At 40.6% G+C, this 20,751-nt stretch overlaps 1 protein-coding gene across 3 annotated transcripts in view; it reads left to right on the top strand.

The window, feature by feature from the left end:
* Positions 1-20,751, top strand: part of sept9a (septin 9a) — a 163,863-nt gene that overhangs the window by 60,081 nt on the left and 83,031 nt on the right. For all 3 annotated transcript variants that reach the window (XM_036561469.1, XM_036561471.1, XM_036561470.1), the window contains one exon: positions 18,551-19,237. In XM_036561469.1, the coding sequence (XP_036417362.1) occupies positions 18,551-19,237 (687 nt within the window). The remainder of the gene's footprint in view (positions 1-18,550; positions 19,238-20,751) is intronic.

Here is a 20,751-nt window from a genome sequence, read left to right as displayed (position 1 = left end):
TCTCTTCTCACAGTGTTACCTTGACAAACGTACTGCACGTGAGCCACTGAAGAGAAAGCACTTCATGCAGAAGACACAATTCATCAGCACCTGCCGCTGCACTGGTTAGCTCTAGTGTTAGCTCTAGTCTCCCAGACAGCCAGCGCATATCAGTCCGCTGGCTTTATTAAGTCGGCACCCCGCTGACTGTTGGCCACTGCTTGTCCACCCTCGGACCACCCACTTTACTGTCTAGCGTACAAGCTCGAACTAGTTTTCAGTTTCCTCAAACAGATCTTTAATGCTCACAGCCTTTTATTTTGGAAAATAAACTAAGACAAACATTATGAACAACAAATGAGAGAAGAAAGGCCTAAAATAAAATGATTCAGTTGAAAATGTTATTGCTGACACTGTGCTAGATTAACCCTTGTGTGGTATGCAGGTCTGTGGGACCCATTTTCTTGTGATATTTGAAACAGCTGGTATTTTTACATAAATTGTTATGGCTTTATTGATTTTAAAAAACTATGATGCGGTGGGTCAACCAGACCACTGAGTAACAAACACATCAACACCACACAAGGGTTAAAATTACATATATCATACAAGCCGCTTATCCTTCTGGGTCGCTTACACCCTGGACAGGTCGCCAGTCCATCGCCAGTCCATCGCAGGGCAGACAGACAGACATACACAATCACACACAGGGGCAATTCAGCAAGTCCAATTGGCCTGACTGCATGTTTTTGGACCGTGGGAGGAAACCCACGCAGACACAGGGAGAACATGCAAACTCCACAAAGAAAGGACCCTGGCCGCCCGGCCGAGAATCGAACCCAGGCCATTCTTGCTGTGAGGCGACAGCGCTACCCACTGCGCCACCGTGCCTCCCCACAAGGGTTAAAATGATTTATTAAACTTATTTTAGAACGGAAAACAAAAGAAAGAAATGAAGGAAAAATCAGTAAATTGGACTGTGAGTGGAAAATGAGTGATGAAAGGTGGCATTTTGTCTAACGGTCTGCTTAACCACCAGTGGGCCACCAGGAAAACACTGAGGAAAACACTAGTGAACTGCCAGTGGTCCACTATACTCTTGCTACTGGTGATAGCTTTTGTTAGTAGTTAGCTCTAATGTTAGCTCTGATGTTAGCTTAGTGTGAACATGGTCTTAGCTCTAGTGTTATTTCTAGTGTTAGCTCTGTCATTAGCTCTTTAGCTCATCTGAAGGGGCAGCCTCCGTTACTCTCTTCGCTATTTTTAATATAATAAAATATATTTCAAATGTGTGCATTGTCCCTTGGTGCTACTGAAAGGTTTGGCCTGCAACACCAGTTCCACTGAGCTTTTTTACCTGCAGACAGACAGGCAGGCTAATCCCTTCAGCGGAAGCTGCCAGAGGAAACAGTCTGCACACAATCACTCAGGCTGTCTCAGAAACTCACTCCAATTCACTCAGACTGTCTCCAGTCTTATCAGGGCTATCAGCTCGCTGCTTACCTACTGCCCGCCACTGTTTTCCTGTCTAACGTTCACGTCTCCTTCAGTGGAGCGAGACGCAGCATTCCGTTTGTGCGTGCTCTGCTACCGCTCTTTGTTTTTCTTCTGTTTTGGACGCACAGGCTGAAATTCATACCCACTGTCTCTCAAACTCGTGCCAGATGGAGCAATGAATTACTTCCCTTCATCTGGAGTAGGTCTTGGCATGTGGGCTGAGGATTTGGGGAGAGGACAAACCACGTAGACTCAACCTGTAATTGTACACCTATGGATCTTAACAAGAAAAACATTATTACATCTATAATGTACAGTGAGTTATTCCCAGGCCTGGACTGCCCATCAGGAGTACCAGGAGGTTTCTCATTGGCCTGGGCTGGTCAGGCAAGAAGTAAAGACGAACTAAACTAGAGCAGCTACCTGTAATCAGATGTCAGCGAATCCTTTCCCCTGCCTCTTGGCCCAGTATTTCCAACGCGATTGGTTAAAATGACTTTAGCTCTGCTGCTTCTTCATAGCGTAGCCATGTCTTTACCACAATTTTTGCCCAACCAGTACCCAAGAGAACTAATAGTCTTTAATCCAGTGTAACCCTTTTGTCCACATCTGTTGTGGTTTCTGCTTAGCCTTTTCAAAGTGATGAAGTCACCCCAGCAGTCATGTATAACAGATGGAATAGTTTGCTCCTTAAAACCCTTTCTGAGCTTAGCAAATTGAATGTTATCACTTTGGAAATATTAAATATCTAAAATAGCTCATCTAATAATGTGGTAGACGGTTGTGACAAAATGATACATGCTGGTACCTCAGGGTATATTTACATTATTATTTGGTGGCATTTCGACACATCTTACGATCCATCGCAGTCATAATACCTAGCCTTATTATTATAATATGAAATTTTGTTTATTTAATGTAGGCATAGTACAACCTAAATGACACATACAGCAGTGGGGAGCCCTGAAGGCCTTCATGGTATTCAGAAATGGCCTAATGATTTCTGTGCTATAAAAAACATACATGTCTGTTCATTTTTGGCTACGTTCACATTACAAGCCTCATTGGTCAAATCTAACACGATGGTTCACACTCGTTTAGGTAAGTGATTCAAATCTGTCATTAATGTGAACGAACCGCAGTGGAAAAAAAAAACACACAAATTCCGATCTGAGCGTCACATTAAGGTCGCATGGCCACGAATCGGATACGTGTCTGATCTAGCACCACATATGAAAGAGGGTCAGGTCGGATTTGAAAAGGTCAGATATGCGTGTCCACACAGCTCTGAAAACATCAGATCTGAGTCACATTAGGGCAAAAAAAAGGATTTGTGCCACTTCAACCTGGTAATGTGAACGTAGCCATAGTTTAATATAATCATCATGTTTGTTGTATTTAAACTATGCATATAAGTTACGTTTAGGTTGGAAACATAAGGGTTAAATTCTTGAAGTGCCCAATAGAAAATAGGCTAATAAGGATTCTTTTCTTGGTGGTAACTAGGTAAATACAGCTAAGCGAGCTCTCCCATTGGTTAGGACTCCAGAAGCTGAACTGAAGGCCTAATGTGTAAGATTAAGCACTAACAATCGGGAATTGACAGAGGAATCAACCAACCATGTTTTGATTTACAATGGATCAGACCAATTTTGTGAAAAAATAATGTCACTCTAGACCTTCCTGAAACTTAGATATGTCACTGAGTGTGAGTGGTTGCCTCTCCACTGATGTACAGTTAGAGGAAAAACAGAAGCAGCTCTATGTCAGAGCTCTGAAAGAGTCACTGTGAAACTGCTACAAGGTAGAATATATGTTAATATATCTTTTACAAGCTTCAAATGTCTGCATTTAATCTAGAATGGCTAAACAATGTTCAATCGCTGTTAGCTTAGCGTCGACATCCTACCAAAATCCCACAAAGGTGCTAGAAGAAATTAGCATTAATGCAGAGATGTTTTTATACCTTGTTTTTGACCAAGTGTTGACATTTATGGCCTGACGTGAAGGCCTAGCTCTAGTAGTCAGGGGTCGCCTCTGACATACAGACCTGTGCGCTGGCAAATGGCAACTGCATCTGGGGTCAGTTCACCTGGTTATGATGATGACTGTCATTTGTAGAACTGTCCCCACCAGCAGAGCAGAAGGCCTATGTGTTGTTCATTGCCAGTTGGATTAAAAGGCAACATTAGCATGGAAAATCTCATGATAAGCATCAGAAAATGTCATGTGGAGATGTGGAGAATAAATAGGTGAGGGGGAAAGTAAAGAGTGGAAAAACGATTGGTGAGAGAAAAAGCCAGCTGAGGACACAAGAAAGAAAAGCTGCTGATAGGACCTATCAGACATGGACTCGTTATTTTCATGCTTTTGCCATTACTGGAGTGATCTTTGCTGTCTTGGCTTAGCCACAGAGAGAGATACTGCAGCTTTGAAGCTCAGGGGGAAGTTTCTGGCCTGAAGCAGGGTCAAGGCTGGGAAAGTTTCTCATTGTACTCATCTCATTATCGTGATATTGTTATTTTGGTTTAGGATACTCTGTGCACAGCTGCTACTGAAATGTTTAGCAGAACTGTGCTGGAGCTTCACAAGCGTGCAGGTGGGCTGCATGATACACTGTAGTTTTACCATTATCGCAATATAAGCTTCCACGATAAACACATTGTTAAGGGCTGCTATGACAGACTAGATCAAATTACCTCACAAAACCCTCTAATAGTCTAAAACGACTTTATCCTGAACTACAAGCCTGTAAAAATGCTTCAAATGTGTTGACTGTTTTTAGTTCCAAGGTTTGATGTCAAATATATGGAGCAGTAATGGCTTCTGTCACAACAAACCTGCATTACCATACGTAACTTTTTAAGTATATATATATATATATATGTATATATATATATAATATATATGTATATAATTTTTTTATTTTATTATTTTATCAGATTACACAGTTTACACAGTAAATTAATGAAAAAAGCAGGGCAAAAAATAAATAAATAAATAAATAAATAAAGAGGCTGATTGCATATTTGGAGTGAATCTCTACTGATCTCAGCTGATTCCAAGCGTGCACCTTTTTGATTTAAATTTTGATTTCAGGTTGACTTTAAAGCTGCTGTGCAAGTTTCAGGGATTTTGGAGACCTCTCTGGTGAAAATGTGTAATTGCACGCCACATGCAGAAGAACATTTTGTAACACGGGCTGTGCTTTGGACCCCTTCCCTGAGCGGATGAATCTGATGTTTGCAAGCATGTTGAAAGAGTACTCAAAGAAAACTCAGTCAAAACTTGGTGACGGATGTGTCTACTGAGGATGTGGGTGTGTGAATTACCTACTGTTGTCATCATATCTTTATCAATATAACGTTGATAGTGAAATTGAGACCTAAATATCAAGCTGGACCTGCGTTTGCATGTGACTTCAAGACGTAAAGACGTATGAATTTTAACAAAAAAGTCATTCATAGTGCAGCTTTAAGCAGAAAACTATTTATATCTTGCCATTTTTGCCATCGTGCCAACTGAAGGAACAGCCTACTGGGAATTAGGTGGCGTCAGCACTCATCAGCACTCAAACCTACCAGGTGTTTAAACCACCTCTGGGCTAAAAGAGTCTCACTATGGTCTTTTAACAATAGTTTGGATTAGAAAACTGTCAAATCATTATTTAGACAAAATCTGCTCTTCATACCAAGGAAGACACTTTGAAGAACGTGAAGCTGAACGTTGAAGCTAAATATACCCAAAGGCTCAGCATATTACAGCAGCTTTATGCTACTGAGGATTTGCTCTTTGTTCATTGAAAAGTAACAGTGAAAACCGAGTATTAGCTGGAAAATTATAAAGGGAAGCTAGATGTGCCTAAAGGTTTGCCAGGCGTTGTAGGTTAAGCGTCTTCCGTTTGTTTTCACTGAAGTATTCTAGGCCGTTTTGCGATGCCGGTCTGGTAGACATAATGAAATGCCTGGGCCGTCCGCGGTTTGTGTTTCAGTCACACGATCCTGGAGTCCTCGCCACACACGGCCAGCTTTAGCTGAGCCTCTCTCTCGTTCCTTCACATCGGCCATACACAGAGTGAGCTTATGTAACAGGGTTGACGTGTCTGCCTCGTGTGTATCTGTCTGAGAGGTGTCAGGCCTCATATGGTCAGTGTGGAGAGAGAAGACAGTGCATGTATATCTGGAGACACACACTACGTCAGCCTCTGAGTGTATATAGGGCAGCGGTTCGCATATATAGACCATTCTAATGAACTAGTTCAAACTGGGATCCCCAAAAAGAAGTTAATCAAGAATTCAGACCTTAGATATTTACATACATTATGTTATGATCTATTTAAAGTAGTAATATATTAATATAGTACAAACTGAGATAGTGAAAAGGTGAATATGTACAAATATGTACAATCTTTCATGGGGTACTTTCTCTTGGGGGGTGTCAGTCCCAAACCCTAAACCCTAAATTTACACTTGTGATGTTTTTTACTTTTTTAAAGAGAAGATTTAAATTATTGTGAGGTTATTTATTTAACAAAAATATTCCAAAAATGCTGTCCCATGTTTTCATGTCACTACCAAAACACTAAGTTTTAGTAATAGGCGGAGCCTTATTTTAGCCACACCCCTGCATTTTAGAGCAGGAAGTGAGACTGCGTCCCTGTCCCTCATGACCACAGGTGAGCAGTTAGACCCCATTGTTTTTGAAGTAAATGTGTCACAAAGTCTGAAAATCAGTGTGGTCACCACCGAAACACATTTTCTGCAATTAACTCAAAGTTTTTGTGTTTTAATGAAAAATATTATGATTTTTTTTTGTGCAACTGTTTAAAGCTGCTCTCACAGTACATACAACCAACATTTGTATTTTCTTTGTATATAAGTATATTATATTTATACTTGCACATCTTTTTTTTTACTTCTCTACCATCCTCAACTGTATATATTGTAACCACAGCATCACTTACCACGGTTACCTCCTGCACTTTATATGTAAATAATACTGTATTTTGCACTTGTGGTCAGATGCTAACTGCATTACATTGGCTCTGTACTTGTACTCTGCACAATGGCAAAGTTGAATCTAACTTAATCTAATCTAAATCTGTGTTTGCTACCCATGTACTGGCTAGCGTTTTTGAGTCCTGCTCAAAATGTGCTAAAACTGTCACCACCAACAATTTCAGTCACTACTGAAACATTTGTTAAGGTTTCTGTAGTGTTATGATAGTGACAAAATGGAATGTTCTATCATTTGTTTTAATACGGTCAACATAATTACGGTGTAGCGTCAGTCTGCATCCAAGGCCCAATCCTCACCCCTCGCCCCTACCACTTAGCCCTTAGCCCTCTGTTTTGCGCGTTCACGTGTAGGATTAGGGTGTCCTGATTTTTGTTGCGATAGAGGGATACGGTGAAGCGTTAGGGCTACATGGCTCTCCAAACGGAGGTTTTTCAGAGACACTCCAAACAGAGTGTTATGAGAAAATAAGAAAAACTGGTAAGCAACCAAAGAAACCCACAAATGTGAGAATTTTCTCCATTAAAAAATTACGATAACCACTGTATATCTTAGTTTAATGTCGTTTCAATGTGTTATGGTCCTTTTCTTCATAACAAGCATAAAAAATCGTTAATAGCATGCTAATGTTTCGATAGCTAGCAGGCTAACTTTCCCGTTCCACCTTAAATAGTCCAGCAGTTGTAACTGCTGCACCATTTAAGGTGGAACGGGAAAATTCGAGCAAGAAGCTGGCGAACAGCTGACTTCAGCTTTGTATCACCAAAGAATTAGCGGTGGGCGATAATAAGTAATTGTCTTATACCCCCTCTTTGAAGGCCTATGATGCACTAAATGTAACTAAAGTCCAGCAGTGAAAAGCTGAACTTTTCTCTGCTATCACTGAATACAGGACAGGTCACCTACGGAGCAACGCTAGTAGCCTGTTAATGAAGTAATGTTGTTTTTTTTGTTTTTTTTATTTGAGGGTCCCATTTCGTAGGGCAAGATTTCAACCACTACTCTTTGTAACTCAGTTCTAAGGGGTTAGGGTGACACTCGGAAACAAGGGGTAGGGGTAAAAAGAAGAAATGGGATTGGGCCCATCATCTAAAACTGCTAAATGTGTTTTGCATTCTGAGTTTCAACCATTATGCTAGAATCATCCACACAGGGCAGTGGTCTTTATATATACTAGTACACATAAAAATGTTTGGTTCATATTTTAAATAAAAACATATTATAGAAATGTTAGCTAACACGTCTCTTTGCATTCAGTGCCCTTCACTCATGGAAAAGAAATGTGTGAAAAAGGAGTCTCCTGTAGTTTCTCTGTAAAATCAACCAGAAAGACAAAGTAGACTTGCTTAAGCCTCTCCTGCTGCTCTGATATTTCTCCTGTGCAAGAAAGCCTCACACGTGTCTCCTCTTGAGAGTTATTGTTTTTATCTTGGCCAGAAGTATCTTGTGTCTCCTTTTTCTCTAATGCTATTTCTATTAAAGGGCCCGTATCCTACATGACTGTTGTATATTTGTGTTGGTTTACATACCAAAAATGGTAATAGTTCATTTTATATGACCATTTTCCAGCCTCTCTTTATCTAATAGACTGTTTTTGTTACTGTGCCTTTAAGACTGAAATATGTAAATAAGCTCCGTTCTGATTGGCTGCCCTGTTTTGAGCCTCATTCAAAAAGCACTCAGAGCTGAAACACTCATTATAACTTCATGCCTGCCCATTTGTCCCACATCCAGCACGTCGACTATGAGAACTGACTGTTCGCTTACTGTCTAATATGTTCCAGACCTCGACACGGACTGTTATTATGACATAATCAATGTTATCTGCTTCATCTGTGAGTCATCATAATGGTTTGGCTCATTGGTGTAAGTGATCTCTGTTCTGATTGGCTGCCTCATTCACAAAGCAGTTTGGGCTGAAAACTTATAACATCAGTGTAAATGGGCAGAGCTAAACTGCTGTAGGCCGATACATGTAAATGCATTGGTTTTAGTGACATTACAAAAACAGTGAATTCAGAATGGCCTGTTTACAGCTTAGTTTCAATATACGAACTATACGGGTATATACACCAATCAGGCATCACATTATGAGCACCTCCTTGTTTCTACGCTCATTGTCCATTTTATCAGCTCCACTTACTACATAGGTGCACTTTGTAGTTCTACAGTTACAGACTGTAGTCCATCTGTTTCTCTGCATACTTTGTTAGCCCCCTTTTACCCTGTTCTTCAGTGGTCAGGACCCTCATGGACCCTCATAGAGCAGGTACTATTTGGATGGTGGATCATTCTCAGCACTGCAGTGATACTGACGTGGTGGTGGTGTTTTAGTGTGTGTTGTGCTGGTACGAGTGGATCAGACACAGCAGTGCTGCTGGAGTTTTTAAACACTGTGTCCACTCACTGTCCACTCTATTAGACACTCCTACCTTGTCAGGCCACCTTGTATGTGTAAAGTCAGAGACGATAGCTCATCTCTTGCTGTACAGTATGAGCTAATCATCCTCTAGTCCTTTATCAATGGTCACAGGACGCTGCCCACAGGACGCTGTTACCTGGATATTTTTGGTTGATGGACTATTCTCAGTCCAGCAGTGACACTGAGGTGTTTAAAAAAACTCCAGCAGCACTGCTGTGTCTGATCCACTCGTAACAGCACAACACACGCTAACACACCACCACCACATCAGTGTTACTGCAGTGCTGAGAATGATCCACCACCCAAATAGTACCTGCTCAGTGAGGGTCCATGGGGGTCCTGACCACTGAAGAACAGGGTAAAAGGGGGCTAACAAAGTATGCAGAGAAACAGATGGACTACAGTCTGTAACTGTAGAACTACAAAGTGCACCTATGTAGTAAGTGGAGCTGATAAAATGGACAATGAGCGTAGAAACAAGGAGGTGGTCATAATGTTATGCCTGATCAGTGTATGGTGTTTTGAAACTTCAACAGCGCTTACATACCAAAACAAACTCTTTTATTTTAAAAAAAAAAAGTGAGGAAATTTCTGGTTTCCCAGAGTTGGGCCCTTTAATCGGAGGGCTAGACCGAAAGAGACGTGGACTATCTCTGTCACCGAATCTCTGTCTGCCTGTTTAACCCAGTCAAAGTCATTTTCCATTGAGCTTTAACTGCACTCCTGGGGCCGAGTGTGGGAGTGCGTATTGTAGCTATGCAGGGCATGCGGTGCTGCCTGGACTTTTCTTTCACTCTCCTTATTAATCCCACCACAAATGTTCTACAGGAAATGACATCATCAGTGGTCAGCCTAAGTAAAAGCACCCTTTCAAAGACGAGTCATGAGAAAAGTTAGCTCATGAGAAAACGGCAGTAGATCCAGAAGGACTGACTATTTTGAGGCTGAACTGCCTTCTATATCCAACAAGATCAGGTCATTAAAGGGCCACCAAGGTTTTTAAACATGATTAGAGTGGCCAGGGCTTGATTTGAGGAGGGTTGCAAGGTGATAAGCGTCAAATAAAGACAAAAATCATGCCACTTAGAAACCTGCCACCCACCTTGTCTGTTGCCCTTTTTGATTACTGTGATATATGGTGATATAATTGTAATATAATGACATTTATTAGCTGTTTATTAGCTTCATTTATTCATTTTTTCAGTCAAAACATGAAGTGAGTTATATATTTTTCAGAAGATAGAACTGCGGAGATTACATATATGATAATCCACTTGGATAAGCAAGGAGAATGTCAAAGGAAAAGTGAGTAAGTGAAAAAAAATAGGACTTTCCAAAACTGGATACAGAAAAAAACTGGGATTCCTGACAACCACCTGGAAGACCTGGTAGACAACAGTCCCCAGTAGATAAACAGCATTTGAAGCTTTCATCTCTGAGAGAGAGGAGAAAATCAAGTCGCTTCAGATCGGAAAACATCCACAGGTGTTTCTGTCCATCCTTCCACTGTGAGAAGACGACTCAGCGCTGTGGGTCTGAAAGGATGTGTAGCTGATCAAGAAGAACCTCACTGAGAAAAGGAGACGGACACATCAAACAAAGAAGCTGAACAATGGACTGACCACCCCAGAGTCCAGACCTCAACCTCACTAAATGTGTTTGGGATTCCTTGGATCTTGAGAAGCAGAAAATGCAACCAACTTCTAAGACTGAACTACTAAGACTGAACCTAAGAAGAATGGAAGCTGTAAAAAAAAAGCAAAGTGTGTCTGAAAAAAATGAACTTTTACTTAATGGCTGTTTTGACTGGAAAGTCAGCAGTGGGTGAACCTTAAAGCAGCTGAAATTCACTCATTAGAAGGGCTGTCTGGATACTTTTGGACATGTAGTGTAAGTAGCTACTCAGCTCACACAACTCCACCCCTCTCCCAACAGTCCTTAAAATAAATGCATGAACTTATATCCCACATTTCCATTCAGTCAAATAGAACCAGCATATATACAGCTTTTCAACATACAATGCAGTGGCTGATTCAAGTCCAGTTTATTTGGCTTTCATGGAATAGAATTTCCTTTGGACCAAAATAAACACATTTGAAACCGATAAAAATTAATCATTTACTTAAAAACAACATAATTTATTTAAATTTTACAACTGCTCCAAAATTCCTGCATAATTAATCGGTTAAGATGTAAACAAAGCTATATCGCAGAAAGTTAGTACATGAAGTGGTTATGAATGCACTGCCTGAAGCCTGAGACTTTGTTTTGCCATAATTTTTAGACGAGCTTTTGGCTTAAAACATGTTTTTAAATATGTTAATATTGGAGTCGTACATGTAGAACTAGGCAAAATAGTCCCCAAAGAAAACTTTTCTTTCATATTTACCACTATTTGACCATCAATAATACATATAAAAACTCAGAAGACACGTGTAGGTTCACTGGTGAGTTTGTATAGGAAATCAAATGGCTATATTTGTCTTATGGTGACCCCTGGTTCCTATCAGCACCACTGTAAAGAAATCTGAGTCTGTAAGTTTTGCTTCAATTAAGTTTTTCACTTTAAACCACCGTGAATGACTTTGTCTACATCTCATCCATTTTTTGAGTGGCACTGCTTTTTGAATGCATCATCTGCCATGAAACTTTGACAATTTAACCACTGAGTGAAGAGAAGTTTTTTCTGATCCACACGCAGGAGATGTGCCGGACAACCGGCCTGCCGGCTCTTAGCCTGCGCTGTTGGCTGGTGGCCAGATCAGTCTTCCTGTGTGTTGGGTAGAAACTCGATCCACGTGTGTGTGTGACGTGTTCCTCTGTGTTGTGATAAGCGTGCTGCTGTCTGGCTGATGGAGGGCTTTATAATGGGCCCCTTTGTGAAAGACCCCACGCTGTGAGCTCCGCAGGGCAGATCCTGCTGAAAGGCCTGGAATTCACACCTGGATTCAGCAGCTACCTGCGCAAGAACAGACCAGAACCAGAGGTTGTATGGCAGGGTTGCCAAATTGGGCTGTTTTCAACTAAATTTGGCTGCTTTTGGTTAGATTGTGTTGAAAATATTACAGTATTATTTGTTTATATTTTGGAATATACTGACAGCATATAAGAATATTTGTTTTTTATAGCGTGGGTTAGTTTGCTGTGATTTTTAGAGCAATGGACTGGCTATAATGCACTTACTCATGTTAAGCAGACTGGAGATTCTCCACAAGGGGTAATCAAGTTGCTTTCGGTGCTTCATAAAAAATTCAGATGTCAGTAAATGAATTCAAACATATATAACTGATGATGTACATGTAGTTTTTTGGATGTCAAAAATGTGATGTTATTTCACATCTGATCAGGCCTGACTTCTTGCCACTCTCACTCATTTATCAAAGATTTTGATTAATGTAGGTTTTTATTCACTCCTGTTGAGAGACAGCATTGCTAAACCCACCTACAGCATGTTCTCAACTTCACATTGTAGCGTCAGTAACTGCTAGTCAAGCGATTTTTGTGGACTGTGGTCACAAAAATGGTTATTTGTCAATGAAATTTAGCATTTTTGCAATGCAAAATAGTGACAATGGTGAAAACAATGAATGCGTTTCTGATAACTGGAGAAAATCAGATTTTGTCAGTAATCCAATCTATGCGTTTACATGCACTTGGGTAATCAGATAATGGAAAAACTCAGAGTCTACATGAGTCAGGCTGTAATCAGATTTCTGCTTTGCTACCAGCCAATAAGCTCACAGAGGAAGAAGACCTTACGTAAATATAATATAAAACTCAAACTTGCAGCTTTTTTGTAAAAAAAAAACATCGCGCCACTTTACCTGAAAATATGAACACACATCATCTACAAGATTTAAATCCTTCATTTCATCAAGAATGTGTTTGGTTTCAGCGTCGCTCCGAAAGAGTTTTGCTGTGTCTGTTTTTGCACTTGCGCAGACTGAGAAATCCGAAAGAAATCAGAGTAAGAGTTCACATGCACTAAAAAATCTGATTACTGAGCTAAAATCCAGCTCTCTTTATCATATTTCTGAATCTGATTTCTAGACCTTACTCCGATCTAAGAAATCGGAGTGTGCTGTTTACATGACCGTTTGAATAATCAGATAGCTGCAGAAATCCGATTATGATCGGATTATTGAGTGTATGTAAAAGCATTCAATGAAAGCCAACATTGGATGTGGATTTGGAGGGTAGGTGCATCTGCTGTTTGCTTGCCAATTAACTAATCAAATAAAAGGCACACAACATAAACTTACAAACTGTTCTAACTGAAACGATTATAACTGATGAGTGAAACAGTAACAAGGAGCTAATAAGGAGATCTCTGACCCAGCTGAACGTTTTCTCTTGATAATAGGTTGGGCTGGTGGGAGGAGGAAGTGAAACATGATATTATTGGTTAATATTATTTTCCCCGTCGGTGAATGAGGATGTAATTAAAAGTTCTGTTTTGAGGTAAAACAAGATTTTGTCATTTAAATGATATTTTGTGCTTAATATGAACAGGAGCATTAACTAACACTTGAAGTGTTCTGAAATAAGGAGAGAAGATAAATGTCACTGTTGCATTGTAGGACGATGCTGCTTTTTGCATTCTCCACCTTTTACTGCACACGCATGAATGGTATAATATTGACATGATGTCATGTTGGCTATAAAAACAATGCAGATTTTTTTTAATGTATGTCAAAATTGGTGTTTTTTTGTGCATTTAGATGGGTTTTGAGTTATTCATCAGAAATCTATTAAAGTAATCTGGCAACCATGCATGTGGAGGCTGAAGTGAGGGCCTAGAGCCCACGTGTCAAACACAAGGCCCGCGGGCCAGATCAGGCCCGCAACACAATCCTATCCGGCCCACAAAAGCATTTTAATTTTCTATTGATATAAGCCTGTTTCACAATGTACTGCACTACAGTGCCCAGCATGCACTGCAGAGTAATGTGTGCTCTGACTCTCCTACACCAGCAACAGTCTATGGGACAGCATTTACACTTCAGTTCTACACAATTCTACACATTTCCACACCAGTCATATCACTAAACACACTAGCTTGATTTACACTTAACGACAGCTCAGCGGCTCAGAAGTTGAGCCCAAGTCTTAATAAACATGCAGCAAAGAAAGGACGCCAGGTGTCCAGTTCAAGCAAATAGGTAGGTTTAAAAGAGCTAAAGCTCCCTGGAATAGCAGTTTTCAGTAAGTCATCAGGACTGAAAACGACTGGAAGAGGCTTAATATTATTTTAGCAGCCCTCAATTATGAGGTGGATGTTACTCAATGTAATGAGAACCAGAATGCACGCAGTGAAGCTCTGCCCATGCTGGGTTCAGAGCTGATCACATACAGAAATCATTTAGCCCTATTTCTCAATGAGTAAAGCTGCCAATACGGATTTCAAACACTGATGGACTTTCTGAAACACGGGCCAGCTGTGAAATCAATGCCACAGGCTTTGTTGTGTATGTGGAGGGAAAAAAGGGCAATGAAAGGCCTCCTCGCAAAAAAGGCTTTTTACTGCCAACTAGGCAAACATTTACTGAACTGTAAAACTGATCGCAAAAATGAAAGAGGAGAGATTTTGATGTTGGCTGTGTCTAAAATGATAATGATGAATGTCAAATGACTGGAAGAAGAAAAAGAGAGCCGGTACTGCATTAGCTGTCAAGTTGGCCCAAGTACACAACATGAATTTATTACTGAATGCACTAATTCCAGGAAAAATTCTCTGACATTGAATGTGTTTGTGTTTTATCTAAGATGTTAGATGCTAGTTGGGTTTTCCTAATGTGTGATCTGCCTGGTATATGCAGTACAGAGTGAAAACTGTGCCATCCATGCCTGTTTTCCACTATAGCAGGGGTCGGCAACGTGCCCCTCAGGAGCTGCATGCGGCTCTTTTACTGCCCTGTTACGGCTCCACAGCAGAATTAGATTTGTAGGTAAAAATAAAATAATCCTTCTTTGCAGTAAAATAAAGCTCTGCTGATCGTTCAACACAGTTTTAACACTAAATGGTCTTAAACGCTGGCAGTTAATACAGCCTATATCTGCTAATTCCTCTACACTATGTTCCTGCAGAGGAGGCAGCAGTTTCAGGACCTTTAACTCTGAAGGTTGGCGCTCAGACTGCCGGTCACATAGCAACACAGACAACAACCTTGCCTAGTTAGAAGCTACTGAAAAGGCAAAGAGAAAGATTTAAGGCAAACATCGATCATTTGAAGACAAATGGACTTATTTGTGTTTATAATCACTCCAGCTGGTTTCCTGATGACGATTTCACATAATGGCTTTAAACTAAAGGAGATGGTGGGTGGGCTTGGTGGCATCCCCTTGATTCTCAAATCAAACCCCGAGTAACCCCAATTTATCCACTTTTCCTCTCTGAAAATAAAAACGACATTAAACATGATTTAAAAAATACAGCTGGATAAAATAGCTTTTATATATTTTAATGTCTATTTTATCAAGAAATCCGATCAGTCAAACGCAACAAACGACCTCAACGTTTGCCAGTTTCTATTCACTCTTAAAACGTCCCTCTGAGCCTGCATTACCCATAAGGTACGAAGGGATTTGACGGGTTAGCTGAACTCACATCGCGCGCTCGGCATTGTGGAGATTGTAGTCCGTTTGACCAATGGCGGCAATGTTGACAAGACAATTGAAACGGGTCAAATCAGGTAGGCTTGTAGTCTAACGGTACTTTAGTTTACCCTGTTATTTCGTGGTTCTTATCCTCACTTTTAGTCGAATTTGGACACACAATTTTCCCGCTCAAATTCAAACCTGTAACTTCGCCTGTGGACAGAATATAACGGCATTTAAGATGGAGGGAAACTCGAAAAATGGCGCTTGTTAAGTTGAGGCTTTTGCTACGTCGTTAAAAGACTTGCATGGCTACGTTTTGCGTTTTGTAATGATGTCCAACGGCTAGTAAACGCGTTTTTCTGGTGGGTTGTTTTCGTAATGTAGTTAGCTAAAAGACCCTAATGGTTTTACAGGCTTGTGAGCGATCCTAAAGGCACTTAAGTTAATAGTTAACGTTACCTAAAAGAGTTTTCACTCGTTGTATCCAAAGGGAAGCTCCTCCGTTTTTTCAAAATTTATGCATAATAAAATGGTTGAGATGTAAACAAAGTCAGTCAGAGGGGTTTGATGTGCTCCGTTCTAGAAAAACTCAGAAATGTTCACAGTGGTGGTGATAGGAACCAAACATCTGAAGAGTTGAATGCCTCTGAAAGCTATCACACAGAGTTATTACATTAAGTGGTTAAGTTATGGATATGATGCCTGAGACAGTTTTACACGTTTTAAGATCAGGTTTTGGTTATTTTTTTTAATGCATTAATGGTGGACAGGTACATGTAGTCTGGTCTAAGGCATTATAGTCCCCAGTGAAAACCTGTTCTTTCAGATTTAGAACTCATTTATGATCAGAAACTTTAAGTATAAAACTCAGAAGACACTTGTAGGTTCACTGGTCATTTTGGATAGTAAATAACATGGCTATATTTGCATTTTTGACATGGCGACCCCTGGTTCCTATCACCACCACTGTAAAGAAATTGTAACTGGTAGGTTTCTCTGCTATGAACCAGTTCACATCAGACCAATCTGAATAACTTTGTTTACATCTCAGTGACTGAATTATATTAAAAAAATCTTTAAAAATTGGTGGTATTCCCCTTTGAGCCTTTCCCACAGGACTCAAATCATCAGGTTTTAATCCGAATGATTTTTAATGGTCTTCGTAGCAGGATATGTATAAATTGTTACTGTTTGAAATCCTTGGCAGTCACAGTGGAAAAAAGACCTCTAATTTAATGATATTCTTAGCTAGAGTTCATATTCACAAACAAAACTTGGCCTGTGAAAGCCCTCTTTTCTCTGTATTTATTTTGGAATCCAAGCATGACTTTTTGAAAGTTATGTAAAAACTTTGTATGTTATTTTTCCCACTCAGCAGTTGTTTCTTTCTCTTCCTTCCTGTTCTTTTTTTGTATAATTACTTCTGTTTTTATGGCATTAAACACCTGCAGGAGATCAGGTTTAAAGAAATAATTTACTCCACAGAAACTCTCAGGCTGAAGTCATAAAATAACATGTTGTACACCTGTACTGTGCCTTGTATGTCCAATAAAATGTCAGTTGGGTTTCAGCCATAGGCTGCATTTACCATTAAATGCACCTTTCGGGTGGAGAAGCCAAAGTTTCACGTGTGGGGATTAGAGCCGTTTGCGATTTAGCCTCAGAAACACATTGAGCTCTTCAGCTGTGGAGTCAGCGCTCTCATTTTGGAGATGAGGAAACCACTTTCTTCCAGTGAATAACCGCATGTGAAGAAGTGAGGTTTACCTACCTTCATGTGGGAAACAGAATCGGTCTCTCGGCTCTCTTCAGTTTAATGGTTTGATGCTCAGAGTCTAAACTCATGTCCTGTCATAAGGACGTAAGGCCAGTTTTCGTTTTTCTATGAATCTCCCCGGTTATTTATCGCTCAGTCTACCAAGTCTTGTTAACAAAATTGGAGTAATCAACTCAGAAAAATGCACAGTTGTCTCTCTTATGAAGACTGTAGTTCAGCAAAAGTAGTTCCCCCTCACTCCAAAGGCCAACACATGTTTGCTTCTTTAGCTTCACGCTTGACCAATAAGGCTAATCTGGCCAACAAGTAATGGAGGCTCATACTCCAGCAATTAGCATAATTAACATAGTGTTATCTATTAAAATAGACAGAAGTATGAATGAATTTCAGGCTTCGTGATGATTGCTCCTGTTTTAGCTCAGGACTCGTATCTGTTTTTAAAGGTGTTTATCATACAGTGTCCGAAACCGCATAATCAGGTCTATTTGAGAAACCTGACCAGTTTGAGGCAAGCGTGTGATGATTTAGGCATGCAGTTAGCAACTTGCTAATTAATGGGATAGTAGCTTGCAATACTTGTTAACTATATTAGCCTAAACCTAATGAACTATTTTGACAGTAAACATGTCTTGGCTGGTTCACTGAAATTGGGTCCGATATCTTATTTTTTCCCCCCAACTATCACTTTAAGCACCAGTGTCGTATCAGTATTGGCCCTCGTTCAGGCTCTTAAATACAGTGTCAGTATCGACAGTAGAGAATATCAATACTATGAAGTGCCACTGAGTGGCACTTGCATATGCGCCAGTGGATTAAGCTTAACTGAAGCAAGCAAAATGTTAGTGGTGTTGGATTCGCATACTTGAGACAAGCAGTAGTAAAACTGCTCATTGCAAAACGTGTAACGGCAGTATTTTAGAGGAGGAACGTCCACTGAGGATTTCAGTACATATAAACTGTGCCAAAGAGCAGAGCGACTTTTCGTAGCTCTGAAACCACTCAAATGTGACGTTATCTAACCAGTAAATGCCATTAAGTGAGGCTTAGAATGTTTTATTTGTGAGCACGGCTTTTAGCTAAATAAAATATTTAAAAAGTGGAGTGGTGTAAATATCAGGGTTATTAGGTACCTGTTGAGTAGTTTGGTTAGATAGACTTAGGATCAGGTATCATTATCAGATTCAGTTAATCTCTAATCAAACCAGTGGAAAATGCACCTTTTAGTCCAAACCTTACGATCCTCTTTTTTCCTTTTTCAGCACTGAAAAGGTCGTTTGAAGTGGAGGAGGTCGACTCGCCCACAAATCCGTCGCCTCTTTCACGCAGGACAGCCAATCCGCTGCGCTCTTCCACTGGCTCTGCCTCCAGCCGCTTCCACGACCTGGGCTCTCGCAACTCCGACTACGCCTCCAGACATGGCTCCGAAGCCTTGTCCAGTGGTCAGCGCTCACCAAAGAGCAGCCTGCGGCGTACGGAACTCACCGGAGCCCGTCTTCAAGAGGCTGCCTCACGCAGGACGGAGATCTCCATCGATATTTCCTCCAAACAGGTGGACAGCTCGCCCAGCCCAGGCATCGCGCGCTTCGGCCTGAAGCGGCCCGAGGTGTCTCTGCAGAGCCGGACTCCAGAGCTGGCGGCCCACAGGAGAACGGAGGTCACTCTGGGTCGATCTCAGGATGCTCCGGCCTCGCTGCGGAGAGTGGATGGGCCTGCTCCGGCCTCCAGGATCCCCGAACCTGCCCAGAGGAAAACTGAGCCCCCCAGCCCAGTGGACACCTCGCCCATGACCCGACGACCTGAAAACCTCGCTGCCAGACAGACAGAGACACCCTCTCCAGCCAGAGAGTCTGAGAACAGCATCATCTCAGCCGCCAGTGTGACCCCTAGTTTCACTGAGTATAAAGCACCTCTGCCAACGCAGGAGAACACCAGCAGGGCCCCTGAGAGTGAGTCACTGATTTACTTTTACTTTTAATAATGAGTTGATTTATTTGTTCACTGATCCACCGCAGTTCTGTGGAGCCGAAGCAGTACAGAGTGGTTTAGTGGTACACATGCTTTCGTATCTTGAATATTATAACCAAAATGACATTTCTTGTTAATTTTATTTTTAACATTGCCATATCAAACTCTGATTAAGCTATTTAGTGGACATCTTGTGTTCGTACTAATTATATTATATTGGGGATCAGACAGTTACTGTATGGTTACCAGCACCCATATCTAATCCATGTTCTACTGATATCGGCCCAGTATAGTTTCCTAGCATCAGAATCGTGTCATCTCTAATTGTAATGATATGGCGAGGTATATCAGTGATAATCACAGCGTTTCAAATTTTATTAATTCTATTAGGAGCGTCTTTTTAAGAAGTGTCTGTGGAAACTCTGCTGATTAGAGGTGGGTGATGTGGCAAAATACAACACCAAAAAACTTAAAGACCTTTTCGCAATACACAGTGTGTATCCTGATATTTAGTTTTTCCTGAGGTTTTAAAAGTTGAAACAGACAGAATGCACCAATAGCGTCACATTAAAAAAAAATAATAATAATAATAATAATACTGTACAGTGATTTTTATTCTGTTTTTACATGTTGCAGTTAAAACATACAAGTAGGTCAGTGTTTGATAAACACAATATGCTCAGGAAAGTGTGTTGTGTATTATGACGTAATTTATCACGATTTATACAAGTTTCGGCCACGCAAGCTGATTGGTTGAGAAGCGTTGTAACCGTGCTGTTATTTCACCATGACATCACAGTTTTTCCACAAACACTGTATCACTCCGCTGAGACGCCGTTGCTAAGCAACGACTTTGACAGCTGTAGGAGACGCTCAGATCATTTGAACATTTTTACTTCTTACTTTGCCACAAACAGAAAATGGACACTTTTAAGATCACATTTGACCGACAGCCGATTTGGTCCGACTCTGAAGATGAGACGACACTAAATTCCCAAACTGTCAGTCGGTCTCTGTGGAGCTGGAGAACGAACTGCCGGCTGTGCAGCGAGTGGGCGGAGCTCGTTACTCTGACGTAGCAACGAGCTGCTTATTAAGGAACTATAATTTGGCGGAAGGAACTGCGAACATTAAAACATATTAAACGCCGCGTTCACGGACCAGTTTATTAATTTATTACTTTATTTATTTAACTGTTGTATAAAAGCAATAGAACACTCGAGCTTGTGATGTTATTTCGCGATAACTCCCTCCCTCTCGTGTTCTGTTGCTTAATTGATTGTGATAAGTTATGTCATAATACACAAGCATTGTCATATTGCCTACCAAACTACTGCTTTAATATTCCTGCAAGGCACAAACCAGGACAACACATGTTTACACAGTTAGAATCTGCACAGTAAACAACAGCAGTGCCGGGGATAATTTCATATTTATTTTTTTGCAGTGTTATAAAGAGGTTATATAACTTATTTTTGTATTTATGTATTTATTT

This window comes from Colossoma macropomum, unplaced genomic scaffold, assembly GCF_904425465.1.
Source record: "Colossoma macropomum unplaced genomic scaffold, Colossoma_macropomum, whole genome shotgun sequence".
Lineage (NCBI taxonomy): Eukaryota > Metazoa > Chordata > Actinopteri > Characiformes > Serrasalmidae > Colossoma > Colossoma macropomum.
The sequence above is the reverse complement of the archived record's forward strand: the minus strand, read 5'-3'. Positions and strand labels throughout refer to the sequence as shown.